Source organism: Bactrocera neohumeralis, chromosome 4 (genome assembly GCF_024586455.1).
Source record: "Bactrocera neohumeralis isolate Rockhampton chromosome 4, APGP_CSIRO_Bneo_wtdbg2-racon-allhic-juicebox.fasta_v2, whole genome shotgun sequence".
Lineage (NCBI taxonomy): Eukaryota > Metazoa > Arthropoda > Insecta > Diptera > Tephritidae > Bactrocera > Bactrocera neohumeralis.
The window spans coordinates 5,945,901-5,964,531 of NC_065921.1; the positions used below are offsets into that span (position 1 = coordinate 5,945,901).

The following is an 18,631-nucleotide window of genomic DNA, read 5'->3' on the forward strand; positions in this document are numbered from 1 at the left end:
TCCGGCATGGGTCTAGTTTCGCAAGAACCCGTTCTATTTGACCGAACCATTGCTGAAAATATCGCGTACGGCAACAAGTTCCGCACAGATATTCCGATGGCTGAAATTATTGAAGCGGCCAAGAAATCGAACATACATGAGTTTATCACCTCCTTACCGCAAGGCTACAACACACGTTTGGGCAGCAAAGGCGCTCAACTGTCTGGAGGTCAGAAGCAACGCATTGCCATAGCACGCGCTATGGTACGTAATCCAAAGATATTGATACTGGATGAGGCTACTTCTGCATTGGATATGGAGAGTGAGAAGGTGGTGCAAGAAGCCCTTGACGCGGCACGCAGTGGTCGTACTTGCCTTACCATTGCGCATCGACTGACCACAGTGAGGGATGCGGACCTCATATGTGTGCTGAAGAGAGGTGTGGTGGTGGAGAAAGGCAATCACGAGGAATTAATGGCATTGAATGGCATATACGCAGAGCTGTACATGATGCAGCAAGTGGCTTAACCAATGGTTCTCCTTAGAATTAATGTTGGCAGTAACATGTTATGTACATAAAGTTATTTATTGCGTAAAATAGATAAATACATTGGATTTTAACTAAACTTTTAAATTGGTATTTTACTGTAAAAACAACGAGGCTTAAACTGCAATGCACTGAAAATTGATGATGCGGGTTAAGTAGTGATGACACCAATATTCGGATACGCCGTTTACAGAGTACACGTTTTGCTTCAAAGCCTACTGTCCGTCATCGCACCGGGATTAGCAAGCGCATTTTTACGTTCTTGTATAGCGCATGTAAGTTTTCGGAAAGGTCCTAAAGGTAGCCCTAAAGATTTTAGATCCGCCTCGGTTAACAGTATCAACGTGTCCAGATCAATTTGTTGTTTCTGAAAACTAAAATGGTAAAACATTGTTACTTAGGTCGGGCAGCTCATTTTCAACTTGAAAATACTCACACAGGCAAATACTCTTCCAAGCCCCAGGCGGTGAGAAAACGTGCAATTGGATTGCATGCATTGTCTTGCTCATCGTCGCTATACCCATCCGCACCCTCAGAATCGGAATCAGATATATTGAGGAATGATCGTTGTTTGTTGCTACGTGTTTTCGTCACAGTTGTGGCGCCACTCTGCCGCCCTGTTGCTGTGCTGGTACTCGTATTGCCGGTTTCCATGTCGTGTGGCAGATAGTCATCTGGCTGCAATTGACTAAGAGCCGCAGTCACTGAACGCCGAAACGCTATGCTACCTAACATCGGACGATCGAACAGGCCAGCCGGGCGTTGCATTGCGAATTCTTCACTCAATCGGCCAGTGGACGTTAGCGTATCCCCAAGTATATCGGGTTGTGAAAAAGAACGTGAAAGTGTGCCGTAAGCTAGCTTGGCGGTTTCGCGTTCACGATCACTGCTCGGTTCGTCTACTTCGAAAACATCGCTGATTTTACCTCGTTTACTGCTCTCTTCATTTGAGCTGAACGTACCCACATACAGCACTTCCGAGTCACGTTGTACACCTATAAGCGACGTTACTGTGCGTTTACCATCCGGTTCAATGCCACCAATCTTGAAGCCAGTCTCGTCTACTTTATTTGAATGACCCGAATGTTGGTGGCTGCGCAGCTTCTTCTGCACCGTACCGGCGCGACTCGCAATTGAGCCAACACTACCGCCGCTACCACTGCCAGGCGATACGAGCTCACTAAATTTTGTGGCCGTACTGCCGCTACTAATACTTGGACAGGGCGCAGCAAGTGGCGCTGAGTCTCGCGTTGGTTTATGCAGATTTCCTTGACTGGACCAAATCTTTTGTTTAAGTGTTGACAACATATTTGACTTATTGCTGTTGCTCGCTACGGCCATTGCTTTGCTGCCAGTTTCAATCTGGTCATTTTCCAGTTTTTGTTGACGTTTCATATATTCGCGCATGCGTTTCTCACAATTCTTTTCCGCTAGCTCACGCATAGCTTTGGCCTTTTTCCTGTAAAGAAACCCAATATTTAATTGCTTTTAGAACCACTTACTATATATCACATATTTGTAGAGGCTTACTTGTCGTTGGTCTCGAAATTGGCTGTGGCGCTATCCAAATACCGTAGAATGTCATCGCGATTGTTGATGGCCGCTAAGTCCTTAGCACTATGACGATCGATATCAAGCGCATAGATATTGACGCCGAATTTCACCAGGAAGTCCACACAATGCAGATGTCCCTTAGCGGAGGCTAAATGTAGCGCCGTATTGCCAAACTGGTCACATTTGTCAGGGTCACCTCTGAGAAGCGAGAAAGTCCCATAAAATTTATATATATGTAATTATATAAATAATAAAGCAGTTAATTACCCTCTTCCACAAAGCAAACGTAACGCATCCAAACGTCCCTCAAAGGACGCCCATAGCACCGGTGTCATAGAATCATCGTCCTTAGCATTGGCATCCTTACGAGTAGCTTCTTTTAGAACGTCAAGTAAGCCATCTTTTGCAGCTCTGCAAATAGCAAATACCAAACATAAAAACTAGCGCCCTTATTTTTAGTCTACTTGCTTGCAGTGTAATTCTAGCTAGACTAAATGTTGATGTTATTAAAAAGAGGATCCAGAATACATTCTAAACTGAGCGCGTGAAATAATGGATGGAAAATTAAGTTAACTGATCAAATTTGGCCCACACTACCAATTCGAAATACGAATCTTTATTATCGCCTTCAAAATACGCTCCTGAGCCAATGCAAGCATCCCAACGCAAACCTGGGGTTGCAATCTGGAAACTCACAATTTTTGACATTTTTGATTGTATCATACTCAGAACATTTTGACATATGATCGCTATTTGTGTTGTTTATAGTAACTCAAAATATTCCTCTCGACCAAAAAATGGAACTAAATAGCGAACATTTTCGGGCGATTATTTTTGACAACTTTCGATGTGGATTAGCTCATCAACAGTGAATAAATGAACTTAATTTAATTTTTAACGCTGAAACTCCATTGAGGACTGGTGTTCATCGATGAATTTAATCGGGGTCGTAGATCACTCTAGACGAATTTCGGGAATGTCGTCCAAAATCAGTTGTTGTTCCGGAAACTATTGATGATGTGCACATACTGACATTGCACGATAGTCAAGTAACCCATCGTGAGATGGAGACAACTGTGAGCATTAGTGGGACTAGCATACCTTCAATATTGCATGAACTTTTCACTGTAAAAAAATGGTTCACGTTAGATCCTACACAATTTGTCAATCGCTCAAAAAAAGCCAATTGGTTGAAAGAAATGTTAACAAAATACGATAGCGGTGCTTCGAAACACATCTATGACATCGTGGCAGGCGATGAGTCCTATGAGCCTAAGAATAAACAACAGTTGTGCACGAAGGAATTCCAAGCAAATGGTTGCCTGTTTTTTTGGATAAGCTGGACATAGAGCAACCATACCACTGGTATACCACCATTTGATTGCCAGTTATATTTCAAGAAATCCGAAAAAGCAACCGCTGAAGACGTATCACTCTTCACCACGACAATCACACATCGACTGCAACAACTGTATTTTTGAGCACTCCAAACATCGATTTGATGACTCTGTATAGTCCAGGCTTGAAACCGAATGACTTCTTTTTATTTCCGTTCGGAAAAATAAAATAAGGGGTCAAAGTTTTTCGACACCTGAAGAGGCGGTGGATGCATTCAAAAGGCATGTTTTGGAGGTTCCTCAATCAGAGTTGCAAAAGTGCTTCCGAACATAAAAGGCATGCCGAAATATGAAAGGCAATCTACGTATAAGCTTCGGCAGGAGTGACCTTCAGTGCCTGCAGAGATTTTTTTTTTCGTTTCGGCTCGTTTTTAGAGCGCAATTCGCGCAATTGTTGGACGGTTTCGACATTTTTTCATCAATAGTGATGCATTTGATGGTTGAAGGATCTTCAGATGCTTTGACAAGCATATCTTTTGCTTTCTCTACTTTATGTGGTTTTTGGAAAACATTCAGTTCCTTTGGTATGAGTATAACATTTACACGTTTCACAGCCAAAATAGTAACCTAGGCCCGCGATTCCATTGGAAACCACAAAATTTCAAGAAAACTCGTCGTTAGTTTTTTGTTCATGGTAAAAATCACCCGATGCTTTCGCGTTGTAAACAAACAGCTGTCAAAAACACTAATAGACCATATGAAGGTCAAACGAGTAAAGAAATAGGTTGTAACAAAAAATCAAAAAAATTGTTATGGATTTCCTCATATGGGCTAGTCCGAGTCAAATTTGATCAGATGGTAGAACAAAAATTATATAAAAGAAACGGCTGATTAGCAAGCACCGAATATCAAAAGCGCGAAAACCAAGAAGTTAGCTTGTTTTGTATCTTCTGCATGCTGCGAATATATGTATGTGCATACATATGTACATATAGACATACATAAGTATGTATGCTTGATTGATAACAATTGCAAACTTGTTGAAATTTTATCTTGAACGTTGTTGGTATGCTGAAGAAGTGTGTGATTGTATTTAAAAGAAATATTTAGGTACTCACTTGTGAAATCGGTCCGAAGACATGCTTGGTTTTTATTTCCTTTTTTTAACTTTCAATTCACTGTTCGTATGCGATAAACTCCAGAATGATCACGTTTCATTACATACACATGTATATGTATGCCACTATTAAACAGTCTTTGGGCAAAATTATATTCTCATATGCATGTACATACATATGTGTGTAGCATTCATCGCACTTTTATTTCTTTAGTCTTTGCTATTGGTAACCCACTTCGGGTTGAGACTGTAAGCTAATGCCAATGTTTTGACTAACAAACATTCTTATCCTTACTTGTACGTACAAATGTGTGTATGTGAATATGTAAATAATAAATAAAAAAATTTACCATAAAAAAACTTGATGAACAATGAATGAACTTGAAAAACAAGACGTTTGCAAAATTTCAGACCGATATCTCAACAACTGCATATTCGTATATACGACAGACGGACAGATGGGCGGACATGAAAAGTTGTTTTGATTTTAGAAGCATATGTACATATGTATATATAATACTTAGATATTTGACACTTTCCACCAAGAGTCCATAACGCTTAGGAAGCACTTTTTCGATCTGTGTTCCTTAACCGGCACTGGAGTCCTAAGCCCAAAAGTGGCATTTGCATTTAAACCCACTTCGGTCATAATAAAAAAGGTATAGTGAAATTCTCCACAATAGACAGTCCTTTTAACAGAACGCCTCCCATAACCGGACAAACTTCATGAGCACAACGTTTTCATTAACATTTTCATACAAACCCAATTCCTACAATCGGACATGAATCCGTTCCAATGACGGGACACGGACACTATTTTGTTAACATTTCGTTCAAATTATCTCCAATAAAAGGACAAAATTTCATAAATTGTGTCAAGAAAATTGTGTACATTTCTAGTTCCCGTTATTTCTAATTAATTTGTGGAGTTTTGAGACAGTTTTTTTTTGCATGTGCAAAATGATCACAGAAAACAAATTGACTTCCGCTGGCGCCGGCTGGTTTGCGGTGGCTCATCGGAAACTAATGAAATAATTGTCATTTATTCACACCTGTCTGACATTGGTTCAAATTTATTAGTTCAGTAAAACTGAGTTTCATCTTCGGACTCTAAGAATACGTTTAAAACACACGTTTTTGACACTCCCATATCACAGCTCCCATATCCGGACAAAAACACTGCCACAGTGGCTGTCCGGTTATGAGAAATTTCACTGCATAGGTATGTATGTACATATGAATGATTGACAACGAAATTACTTCCGGCGAAGAATCGATCTCTAAATCAGTTAGATGTAATACAAATGTATGTATGTATATCTATTTGCATACAACCCATCTGCATGTACATACGTATGTACATTTATTTATATATGGTATAGCGCATTGTAACATTGCTATGGCTATATGTACATATTAATTGAATGAGACCTGGTGCGCTATAACGGAACTTTAATTTGGAGTTCACTCAACTGTTTACAGAGAGTTGACGAATGTAATAAATTGGTTGGTAAGTATACATACATATGTACGTATGTACACACATAAATACAAACTAACAACAAATTCACTGTACATTTTTAGTTGTACATACAATTTCAGTAATTTTTAGCGACTTTACAACACCGTCAACAAAAACTTGCAGAGGCAAAATCAACGTATGCAAATGTTTTCAATGAAAAGTATACGCACATACAATTACACATATACAAGTATGTATGTATAAATGTATATCTACATTTGATGCCGAAAAAGTTCGTGTAATTACCACCAATTCTAATCACAAAAATTAATATTCACAAAATTTGTATCTCAGAAAAAGTAATGAATACCTGTATGTACATACACACTACATAGGAATTTGCATTCGTACAACACGAAAACAACAATGAACACAACACTATCGGCGAGAAGCGACGTGTACATACGCAACTGCAACTTTTTCTTAACGCGGCGCAAGCGAGTTTTCTTTCCACCGCTTCTATCACCTGGTTGCAGTAACTGTTAGCGCGATCGCTAGTTTCACGATGTTGTTGGCGGAATGAGTGGCACACAAAGACTGCGGTAACTTTAGCTCGTTGAAAGCGATTTGGCCAATATGTATATGTAAACTGTTGTCTATTGTGAGTACGCTTAGTTAACTTGGCTTGCAGAATTGTAGCCGAGCTCGCCATGGTAATAAGAGTTTTTCTGTCTCTTTGCGAGTCGACGACTGTTGAGCACTTACACATATACATACATACCTGTGCACATAAAACACTATTACCAGAGAATGTGTAATTAAAATTCTATGTTCTCTGCTTTCAAATTTTTTTTCTTTCTTGTTGGTAGGTGTCTGTGCTCTTTCAAACAATCTTACAAATTCGGTTCCGGTTGTCGCTAAAAAAACAACTCACATTTGGCTTGGGAGCACTGAAAGTCGAAATCTGCAGAGAACGTAAATTTTACACGGTCATGATAAACGTTCTGTTCTGTTATAATTTTACGTTCTCTGTCAATAAGAAAAACAAAAATACATCATACAATGTCAAAACAACAGAATTTTATTTCAAAAGTAGGTTTTTTTTTTATTTGCACACAGCTACTCTAACAAATCAAGCGCAAAAAAAGAAAACGAGCCGAACATTTAAAAATTGCTCTGAAAGCCAAAATAACCCAATATACCATTTCACCTAAAGGTTAACGCTGAGTTGCTAAAATAAGTCTTATAGTTATTTTTTTCACAATTATGTTTCTAATTTGATGCACAGTAAATTAAGTTGGCTCAAACTCTTTATAATAATGCTAGATGTTGATTTCTAGTTACTTTTACCAAAACTTTGAACAAAAATTGCTGAACTACCAAAGACCGGCGATTTTTACATTTTTATACATTACTACGTTCTCTGCTACAATTCTCATTTCTTACTTGTACTAAATGCAACACTGCGCCCCCAGTGGGGTCATGTCAAAAACTTAAGTGGAAAACTGCAAAGAAATACACAGATAAATAAGTATATAAATAAGTATTTTCACTGATGCTGTTGTTTTCTACAATTGGGGAGGAGTAACAACCAGCGCCAATAATAACCACTAACAGCAGCAATATCAATTTGAGAAGCAAATTAATAACGTCAATAGTGACTTTTCGCAATCTCTGCTCCGTCACCATCAAGTTATGGAAATCGAATGGTGTGTAAAATAAAAAGGAAACGAAACTGGTGAGAAGACATTGAGACAGATTGTCTGCTATACGCGACCCTTGTGTCGCATATTTGGCAACGGCTTACCAAGGCTGGGTGTCTCCAAGGTCTGAATGTTGTGTTACCAGGGTTTCAGAAGAATCCGTAATGAGTCAGCCCAGCTAAGTGATCTTGCTAGATTAGTAAATAGTTTATAAATGCATATGTACTTTAAAAAACAACCATCAAAAATCAGAAACTGCCTTGTCGCTCATCTTTACTGCCACTGATGCACAAATCGAGTATTTAACTATTAAAAAAAATTGTTAAATGATTTGTTAGCATACACTAGCGCTTTTAACTACAAGAACTTTTGTTTCGGTAGGCCGTCGCAATTAATCGGGCAGCCGTCAAGCAAGCAATTAGTAATTTATTTACCACATTTTTTACAATTAACTGTCGTAATACTGCGATGGGTAATTGCCTGCATTGCTTCCAGACATCGTCCGATAATTCGGGTTCACCGACCGTGGCTACAGCGCCCACCTGCCAAAAACCGCATATAGAAGGTAAATAAATACTAAGTAATTCATCAAATCAATTTGTTATTACTATCACACTTTAATTAAACAAACTTATCGGAAAAAAGTTATGTTGCATTGATTGTTAAAACTGATCAATACAAACATGCTCTAATCAAAAATAAACAAATGATTTTTCTTATAAAAATATTACAAAATTTCAGTTTATAATTAGGCCTAATGAATTTCTACAAAAAAAAAAAACAGAATTGATATGTTTTAATCTCTTCAGAAACGGATGAATTGCTCTCGCCCAGAAGTCCACTCAAGAACGCAAACAATTGTGATACTAAGCGAAGTAGTTTTAAGAAATCTTTGGTTCTACTTAATGGAAATGCCACCACCATGAGTGATATAATAACAACAGGTACCATTAGTAAAATTATACTGAATGCAAAATATTTTAATTTGCTTTTAACATGATTTTTTTAGCCGTAAAAGAAACGCTTGAAGTGTCGGATAATACGCTTAATCAGCTTTTCGAAGAATATAAAGATCCCGAAGAGGATATGATACTCACTGAGGGGATTGAACGTCTCTGTCACGACCTCAAATACCAGCCTGATGAATTCGCCATACTGGTATTGGCCTGGTGCCTAGATGCATCACAAATGTGTCGATTTACCAAATCGGAGTTCATTGAAGGTTTACACAAAATGTGCGCAGATACTATCGAAACAGTACGAATAAGACTGGAGCAAACGATTGAAATGCTCAAAGTGGATACAGAAATGTTCAAACAACTCTATCGCTTCACATTTCGGTAAATAGCTAAAAACAAATGTCAATATGAATATTATTATGTTATGCTGTTTTCTCAGTTTTGGTTTGGAGCCTGATCAGCGCATTCTCTCGTTGGATATGGCCATCAGTTTATGGAAATTGGTATTCACGGTGCATACGCCAGAACTGCTCGGTAATTGGATACATTTCCTCGAGCAGCACCCCAGCATACGTGGTATTCCAAAAGACACATGGAATATGTTCTTAAATTTCTCCGAACAATGTGATATCAACAATTATGACGATACAGAAGCATGGCCGAGCTTATTTGATGATTTTGTCGATTACGAACGTTCAAGGCTGACAACGCTCACGGAAATTACCGAAAGTGAAGGCGCAGCTGACGACAGTTATTGTGCGAATAAGGGGGTTGTCGGGGAATCTGCAGAGGACACACAAATAGAGGCATGTGTCGCGGCTGGTTACATTGACGATGACAACAACAATGATGATTTTAGTCGTCAGTCGCACCAATCACAATTAGGGAAGGCGGGTTCAACGGGAACAACGGGTGTTCGCAGCGCTAACGATGATATCTTATAGTATTAAACATTTGTTCGTAGAACGATATGTCGCGAGGAATTTTAAAAATTTTAGTTTTACTATTATTCTTTTTTTTTTTTATTAACTAAACAAAATTCTACAAAAACTCAAAAGGCTAGAAAAAAGGAAATAATTGGCCGCAAAGCATTTCGAAGACGATATTTGCATTTGCGTTTGTGTTGCGAAACGCACTGCTCATTCGAAGATCTCCTTTTTACAATTAATATTATTAGTATAATATAATAAATAAATGACTTATTTGCTTTGTGCTAATTAAATTTAATGTTCATTCACATTAGACTTGAATCGAAACGAAGAACGCTTTTCCAGTGAGCAACATGGTGCGTTAGGTTAAGCATTTTATCTTTAAATCGTTTTGTTGTCTAATCAAGTACATACAAGTATATGTATGTGTAAGTTTACTTGATTTTCAAACGCCTTTTGATTAAGTGTGGCACATTCCCAACTGATGCGAATATTAAATTTATTATTCAGCTTAGGGTTAAGAGGGAGTTACATAAGTATATGTATGTGCTTGTATATACAAAGGTAATTTGTAAGGTAGCAGTAGTAATAAAAATTACGTGCCTCACGGACGATATTACCTGGTGTCCTTCCGTTCAACCTTTTATTGAATTGCATAACCGTGTGTGTATTAGCATAATGTTGCCAAATTAATAATTATTTATATCTGCAATTATACATACATACATACATTATTTGAAATGCACACTGTTTATTTGTTTGATGAAACTGTAACATTAAATTATTAGTTGCACGATACATTTGTTTCTCCATTAGCACGATTCTATGCACCACATATATATACATACCTAGTTCCATAATTATGATAAGACAATGCATACCATTCATTGATGTATCGCATCCTTATTTATGAATAAAAATGCCCAAATAATATTTTTTATGGTCAATTTACTGTCGCTTTCTGATTATACAGTTTTAGGCTGCATACATACATCTAATTGAATTTCAGAATTATAGTTTTGTTAACAAAAATTAACACATTCATTGAAGCCTTACGTTTAACCAAATACATATATACATATGTATGTATGTATTTGCTGGAGTTAATATTTTTATTTTAATATTTATAGTTATTAATTTTTCTTTACTTCAATTTTGTTAATATTTTTTTTTTATTCAAAATTGAGATGACGCTTCGATGCCTAGTGTAAAAGAGAAATTGTCACAGTTGTACATATGTATGTTGAAACTATATTTATTTCTACGTAAAAAGAAATATTTGTAAAATACTTAAGAAATAGTTCAAAATTAAATACTGTAAATGCTTATACATACATACGTACATATATGTACATGCATTAGGGTGTCAGATATTTCTCTAGTTTATTGTTTTTTCTTTTTTTTTTTTGCAAACGCAGTTAAAGATATTCATGAAATGACGTGCGCATTCATGCAAGTGACGAACGCAATATACATACATATGTACATACATACATATAATATAATACTATACGTTACTCATACGACATGGTGTACTATTTGAATACAGTACATTTGATACAGAAGTTTAACTGCGTATTACTTTTAAAGGAATATTTTTATGAAAAAAAAATCACTAATCCCCTTTTTGTAGAGCGGCATTTTTTTTAATGAAATAAATATCAAAGTTGTAGATCTATTGCTTAGAATATAAAAAATGTATTGCAAAAATCAAAAAATCACATAGGGAAAGTAATATGATTTAGTTTAAATTAAATTTAAATTGAAAATAAAGAGCTGGAATAATGGACCCTCTAAAATATGTACATATACGTAAGTCTTATGTATTTACGCGTTGACTTTGACTTAAAACTCACATAGTAATTATATATATTCCTTCAATAAAAAAACTAAAACAAAATGTAACCTTTTACACCTTCAAATATTTCTGTTCTCTCTTTAAAGCGAAATATTTAAACTAAGCTCCGATGTAGACATCTTATAAAATTCGTAAAAATTAAATAATTGTTTAAAACATATGTAAGCTTGATTTAACTTTATGTACTTTCTTGTACATATGTATGTACATCCATAATTACTTATTATAAGTAATTATATATTTTTTACATAGGCTTAACCATTGAAGAATACTTAGTGCTCATAAAATAAATACATATGAATATGTAAGTATGTAGATACCATTGATTGTCAAATTTTCTAGGAACATAAATTGTATGTAGCTGTCAACGATTTTGTCCAAATATTTAGCTTATTTTTATATATGTATGTACATTCTTATGTACATAATCATGTATGTACATGTGTCTGTATGTATGTATGTAGACATGACTACACTTTTTGCTTTGTAACAAACAAATTGTGACTTAAATATTAAAAAAATAAACAATCCAAATTGTAGGTTAATGTAAAAATAGTTTGGGAAGCATTTCGTGTGAGAAACTATGAAATTATAGTGTTTTCTATTTTTTTTTAGAAATGTTAATTAAAAACGGAATTTATCAAAACTGAATTACGATTGCGTGCTTAGTCACTCCATTTGAATTTATTAATTTAGATAAATTACACTATAGACACTTCCAAAAGTAAAGACAACAAAAGCAACTCGAAACAATTTATATACAAATAAGAAAATGTGAACGAAACGATGCAACTTAACAATAAAGTATATACACACACATACATACATATGTATGTATGGCCGATCTGAACACAATAGTTTGATTTATAATGAAAGTGGGAATCTGAAGTGTTAGTCACGATATTAATCTATAAATATAATATGAAATTTGAAAAGCCACTTCTCATATTGATTGCGCGATGTAAAGGCTTGAAGGGGTTAAACTTTGTACTATGCTGATATATCAGAACTTTGACAGTTTTTAAATAGTGGCCTCTTTAGCTCAGTGGCAGAGCACTGGTCTTGTAAACCAGGGGTCGTGAGTTCAATCCTCACAGGAGGCAGCAAATCTTAATATTTTTATAAAAACACAATAATTCTACCCACATATTAATTAAATTTTCAAACCAAGATTATTAGAATTTGTTAAAAGAACTAAGGAAAAATAGTGGTTTTTTGTTAATTGTTTATTTTACTTTTATTATTTATTTAAATCGTGTTAATATAATTTGTGATCGCAGAATTAACATACATACATATATATTTCGTGAATATATATTGAAAGTATACCACAATTTATTTGCACTTAAGTAAAGAATTCATCCATATGGTAACATTGTTCTAAAGGTCACTGTATTATGAAAGCACATTGGCTTTATATTTTTATATGCCTCTTTAGCTCAGTGGCAGAGCACTGGTCTTGTAAACCAGGGGTCGTGAGTTCAATCCTCACAGGAGGCAAATGGATCAAATATATTTTTCCATTCTTTTTTTAACATAATATTTTCTGTTCTTTATTTAACAAATCATCTCTTTTTTCCGGAAATTATTGATATGACTGTCAGTGACAACTGTGCCAAATGTCACATCAAAATAATGTGTTTATTCGGAAGTCCATAAAGTGCATTCGGCGGTTTCTACGATAATCCAACAAAGAAGTTCAATTAAATTTTTTGTGCCGAATCAAATTTCTGATGCCGAAACTTCGGTGTTTTTCGCGCTGATAATTGTTTGTTGACGATGAACCTTGCTTGAGACGGCCATCAACATAAACTGAAGAAATAAAGTAAAGAAATTGGAGCTTGAGAATCGAGGATAATCCTCCAATCAGAGATCTCACTGGTACCAAAATCCCTTAGTTTTTCTCAAAAAACAGCGTCTCATTAACTACTGTTAAACATGCTTATCGACTACCAGGATATCATTAAACGTATTATTACCAGCGATGATTTTTGGATCAATGTTTACGACCTGGAAACAGACGATCAATCAGCCGAATATCGTGGCGCAGCTGAGCCGAAGCCGAAAAAAACTCGTCAAATCAGGTCAAAAATCAAGTTAATGTTGGCAATTTTCTTCGATTATCGAAGTGTGGTGTACTCCAAATTCCTTACGACTCGCCAAACTGTCCACAAGGAATACTATTTGAGTATTATTCGTCGTTTGCGCGATGCAATTTGTAAAAATAGGCCAGAATTGTGGGCCAACTACTCTTGTTTTTTGCACCACGATAAAGCACCATGGCATACTGGAATGATTCTTTGTGAGTTTTACGCTAAATTTTCAACCAATATTGTTCCGCAATTTAGATCCGTGTAACTTCTGGCTATTCAACAAACTCAGACGACTGCTTTGGGAGAAACCGTTTTTAATGCTATTCCAGAATTTGACTTTAACAACTGTTTCGAGGATTATGAACAGGGTCTTACTATTTTGTGCTTATAGTAATAATATAATGTCTAATAGCAGTTTCGTACCTTCTGTCTAGATCTTATTTCCTAAGAATTTTTTAAGCTCTTATTCTCACAAATATCCAATGCATTCGTAATTTTCCTTTCAAGAAAAAATAAACTAACTCCGCTTCCTCATTAAATGTTGAAAACTTTTGGTATGGTGAGATTTTCACTATATCCTCTAACACAAATCTTTCGTAGTGTCCTCGCGTAATTTATTTGTAATTGCAGGGAAAATATTTGTAGTTCTCAATCTCATTTACGTTGTTCGATTTAAATACGCAATTTGGCATAGCGCCGGACATCTGCCTCTTTAGCTCAGTGGCAGAGCACTGGTCTTGTAAACCAGGGGTCGTGAGTTCAATCCTCACAGGAGGCAATTAAACTATTTATATTTTGTCAATTTTTAATAATTTCAGACTACAAAATATTTTTGCATTTACATATAATTTACTTTTACTTAAAGTAGCGAATTTTATCAATAATATGAAAAATAGTTATGTTAATATTTATGTGTACTGATTGGCGTTTTTTGATAAAATAAATGTTTTTATGTGTTTATTTAAATTATAATTATAAAACATGACAAAACATGTCATGAACGGTTTTCAAAACATACAATTTATGTCTTCTACCATTTTTTGTTTTTCATAAAAAAAGTGTTGTTTTTTGAGATTTGTGTTTTCATGAAATACCATATATAGGTAATTTATTTATGTACTTAGTATTTAAATACTGGCAACATTTTTGATATTCCAATTATTGCCACAAATTTTGCCAAATTTTTAGAGAAGGCATGTCTCCACGACTTCTTTGACATTTGTCATTTTTACTCGTAGTAGTTTTATCGATTAATTCATTAACAATCAACAACACAATCAAAGAAAACTTTTGCAGCTGAAGTAAATCAACGGAAAACGCGAAAATATACTCAGGATTTTGGCTTATGTCAGCAAATACATTTTATTCTTTTCCTGAAATAATATTTCTTAACGATCGTCGGCAAGATTGCAGCAAGCTGAATATAGTTAATGTATAAGACCTTGAAAATGATTTCAGTGTCAGACGCAGCCACATATTATTGGAGTGATTCACGGTTTACGACTAATGCGAAAGTCCAGAATTCGTTTGCAACATTTCAATTTCGCAATTGAAAACTTTCAAAGTAATAAATGATTTCTACTGATTGAGAAACAAATAATTCAATTTGGTTAAATTTTAGTCTTTAGAAAGGTCTTAATATAAAATACATATTTAGCAGTGATGCCCTGCGAAGCATGTCACGTACAATTTACGGTATTCCGCCGTAAACGAATATGTGCGGATTGCAAGTAAGTGCACTATTTTTTTTGTTTAATTTAATTAAATGTTAGATAATTATTTATTGTTCTTATCAAAGGCGATTTTACTGTAGTAATTGCTTATCGACGGCCAAACGTCGGAACAGCAATAATGTACATATTTCTTCGGGAGTGCAGTTGTGCAGACGATGTATTATTTTCGCTAAGCGTCCTCTCCTCCGTACGGATTTGTTACAGCTAAAGCCGAAGGATCTAATTTTTTATCTGCAATCGAAACATGTTTCAACAACTGGTTGTGTTGAAAAAGATGAGTTGGTAGGGTTGGTGCTAACGCATGTACAACAAATTGATGCAGCTGCTGGTGCTTCGGATAATGCTAGTGCTCGCAGCTACACCGACGCATCAGCAAATTCATTTGACAGTTTGAAACAGACGTGCCAAAACTTTTTTACAAGTATTACTGAAAACATAAGTGATTCCCTAAATTCCTTTGATAATAAAGGTTCACCGAAAGAATCAGGTGAAACGAGAGATCGAACGCGATCAGAACGAGGTTCAACAGACAGTACAACGACACACATTTTTGATCAGCCAAGAGTTTCAACTAGAGAAATACCCACTTACGCTAGTTTTCAACAACACTCTAACAATAACCCTCACACGGAACAATCAACAATAACAACATCATCACCATTACTCACTATTCCACTATCAACAGTTACAACAAATGCGTCAGTTAGATCACCAACATTGGTGAGTAGCAGCTCTTCTTCGGTAACAACCAAAGGTAGTAGTCAATCCTCTGTAAGCCCGGAAATTAGTATTAGCTCAATTGATCGTGGTGAGACGGAAGATCATCCACTTGCTTCAACTTCAAACAGTCAACGTGCTGGACTGACTCGTCAAGAAGCTGGTGAAGAAAATTCTGATTGTGAATGCTCAGATGATGAGCTAATAGCTACATTTAGCGGTCTCTCATTGGCACGTAATAACGAAGTGGAGTTATCATCGAATAAGGATTCACGAAAAAATACAGAACCGGATGAAAACGTTGGTAGCAAATCAAGGACCAGTGCTGACATAAATTGTGCTGAGATGTCTTCGCAATCGTCCTTTGAAGAGCTGGGAGCAATTGGCGGCATATCAGATGAGAGTAAAGCAACCACTGACACTAACAGCAGCAACATGGAACAATGGCAAATCCTTGAAACTACCATGGTGCAAACTGCTGAAAATCCCGTAGTAGAACAATCTATATTGTTGGCTTGCAATGCCACTGATACCCCATCGAGCAGTAATGTCGTTAATAATGATGCAATAGCAACGAATATGGCAAACGATTTACAAGTGGCATTGCCATTTTTACAGCAGGACCAGGCACAATCCCTTGTACCATCGGTGCCACAACGCGTAAAGAAAGTAACTCGTCGCCGTTCAGATAGCTACCTTAATAGACAACGTCAACAGCACACTAGCGAGGACGATTCACCAACCGATAACATTGCACATAATGCGGATATGACTCTGCATGAACACGATGCCGAGTTGGGCAATAATGCACTTGAGACTGAAGAAGATAAAAAAGTTGGCGCTACCAAACGTGCGGGCAGCTGCCAAAAATGTGGAAAGCACAAGGCAACGTTGCGTAAGCAGGTAGAAAAGATGCGTCGTCATCTGGAAAATGCCCAGCTATCGGAAACAGAGATTAAAAAAGAGCTTCAAGATTTTCTCAGTTACCTCGAACAGCGCAGTAAGTCGATGGAGTGTTCAGATACAGAAACGATGGGATCGTCATTGAGTGGTAGAAATTTAGCGCAATCGCCTGAGATTCGGCAAACGCAAGCACAACAACACAATTTTTGGGAAGGGGCTGGCATGCCTCACTGGGAATATCAGCTTGACGATAATGAGGGCATACATGTATATGCAGGTCCCACTTCAGAGGCGAACGATTATAACGCTCAACCGGCGCGTTTTATAAATCTGGATGACTTTGAAAGTGTGTAAGTTGATGCTGTTCGTATTATTATTATAATTAGTATTACATATTAAAATTAATTTGTGAATATTTAAATTTGAAACTTTCGTTTAGTGATGACCTCGAAGCTTTATCAGTGAAGCAATTAAAAGAGATTTTGATGCTTAATCGTGTGGACTACAAAGGATGTTGCGAGAAGCAAGAACTGCTTGATCGTGTTCAACGTTTATGGAAGAACTTCAAGTCGACACCAGGTTAAAGTTTTATTTCGATATATACTTATCCACTACTAATTTTCTTCAATTGCAGCTGTCGATAAATTACCTACCGACGAGCTTTGTAAGATATGTATGGACGCACCAATCGAGTGTGTCATACTTGAATGTGGGCACATGGCCACTTGCACAAATTGTGGTAAAGTGCTTAGCGAATGCCCCATTTGTCGTCAATATATTGTGCGTGTGGTACGCTTCTTTCGTGCGTAATTGGCTTGCGGATAATACAAATTGGGAAAAAAGGTTTTGTGATGGTGTTCAAAACACTATCTTTTTACTATAGTCACTAATCTACAACACGTAGATGATGTTATGTTAATTTAATTGCATACATTTTAAGTAGCCTTGGGAAATTCAATCTACTAATTGCAGTAATTTGTGAATATAAGTATAAATAACAAACATGCAATCAAAGGAGTGCATTCCAATCCCATCGGATCAGAATACAAGAATCCACAAATGTATGCTCCAAAAATATTCCCTCTTCCAAGTCTCTTTAATTGATGAAATAGCGTTTTAAGTATAAAAATTTGTTGACTTGTTCCTTTTACATAATGATTGTATTTTTTGATAGAAGTTTTGTGAAGTTTTACCTAATTCAATTCATCTTACCATATTTTGTATTTTCATGTTAAGCTTTCAAAACTGTAATGTAAAACTCATGTTCTTTTCTTTACTAATTATTTCTTGAGTTTAACAAGGAAAATAACTCTATCCCATAAGTGCAGTCCAAAATAAAATATCGAGTCTTACCATTGAATGGCGGTGCACTCGTTGTGATGTCAAATACTACGTACTAATACCAATATCCTATATCTATATAGATTATAGTTAGTATGTAAAATGTAGTCAGTCAGTATCTTGTAATCATAATTTTTCTGCAACGTTTATGTATAAATGTACATACATACGTATATACGGATTATTCGAAATTGTTAAAGTACAACGTTTTTTGTTTTTATGTAATTAATATTACTAATTAAACACATTCCCAAAGGGTCCAGTATATGCAATACAAATACAGTACCATACAATGCAATAAATATTACTTAAAAGAAAGCAAAAACAAATGTACATGTAGAGAACTTATTGTAAAGGTAATATAATGTGAGAAATGCGTAGATACATACAATAAATACA

At 35.9% G+C, this 18,631-nt stretch overlaps 4 protein-coding genes and 3 non-coding genes across 7 annotated transcripts; 6 read left to right on the forward strand and 1 right to left on the reverse strand.

Moving 5' to 3' along the window:
* Window positions 1-6: 6 nt before the first annotated feature.
* LOC126756168 (multidrug resistance protein homolog 49-like) lies at window positions 7-613 on the forward strand. The gene has a single exon (XM_050469021.1). It carries the CDS (start codon window positions 7-9, stop codon window positions 505-507), a length of 501 nt encoding a protein of 166 aa, XP_050324978.1. The 3' UTR covers window positions 508-613.
* On the reverse strand, window positions 547-4,821 carry LOC126756167 (pre-mRNA splicing regulator USH1G). The gene is made up of 5 exons (XM_050469020.1): window positions 4,536-4,821; window positions 2,348-2,491; window positions 2,057-2,278; window positions 963-1,985; window positions 547-900 (listed from the first exon to the last, which is right to left on the reverse strand). Exons 1-5 carry the CDS (start codon window positions 4,556-4,558, stop codon window positions 735-737), a joined length of 1,578 nt encoding a protein of 525 aa, XP_050324977.1. The 5' UTR covers window positions 4,559-4,821; the 3' UTR covers window positions 547-734.
* A 2,656-nt stretch (window positions 4,822-7,477) lies between these two features.
* LOC126755438 (DCN1-like protein 3) lies at window positions 7,478-10,520 on the forward strand. Its single transcript, XM_050468014.1, has 4 exons — window positions 7,478-8,264; window positions 8,509-8,643; window positions 8,709-9,039; window positions 9,098-10,520. The coding sequence occupies exons 1-4, from the start codon at window positions 8,168-8,170 to the stop codon at window positions 9,600-9,602; spliced, it is 1,068 nt and encodes a 355-aa protein (XP_050323971.1). The 5' UTR covers window positions 7,478-8,167; the 3' UTR covers window positions 9,603-10,520.
* A 1,956-nt stretch (window positions 10,521-12,476) lies between these two features.
* Window positions 12,477-12,548, forward strand: Trnat-ugu (transfer RNA threonine (anticodon UGU)). The gene has a single exon. It is a non-coding gene; the product is annotated as a tRNA-Thr (tRNA).
* A 325-nt stretch (window positions 12,549-12,873) lies between these two features.
* Trnat-ugu (transfer RNA threonine (anticodon UGU)) lies at window positions 12,874-12,945 on the forward strand. Its single transcript has one exon. It is a non-coding gene; the product is annotated as a tRNA-Thr (tRNA).
* Window positions 12,946-14,244: 1,299 nt separating this feature from the next.
* On the forward strand, window positions 14,245-14,316 carry Trnat-ugu (transfer RNA threonine (anticodon UGU)). Its single transcript has one exon. It is a non-coding gene; the product is annotated as a tRNA-Thr (tRNA).
* A 470-nt stretch (window positions 14,317-14,786) lies between these two features.
* Window positions 14,787-18,561, forward strand: LOC126755260 (RING finger protein B). Its single transcript, XM_050467700.1, has 5 exons — window positions 14,787-15,102; window positions 15,160-15,268; window positions 15,337-17,241; window positions 17,331-17,470; window positions 17,526-18,561. Exons 2-5 carry the CDS (start codon window positions 15,201-15,203, stop codon window positions 17,699-17,701), a joined length of 2,289 nt encoding a protein of 762 aa, XP_050323657.1. The 5' UTR covers window positions 14,787-15,102; window positions 15,160-15,200; the 3' UTR covers window positions 17,702-18,561.
* Window positions 18,562-18,631: the final 70 nt, after the last annotated feature.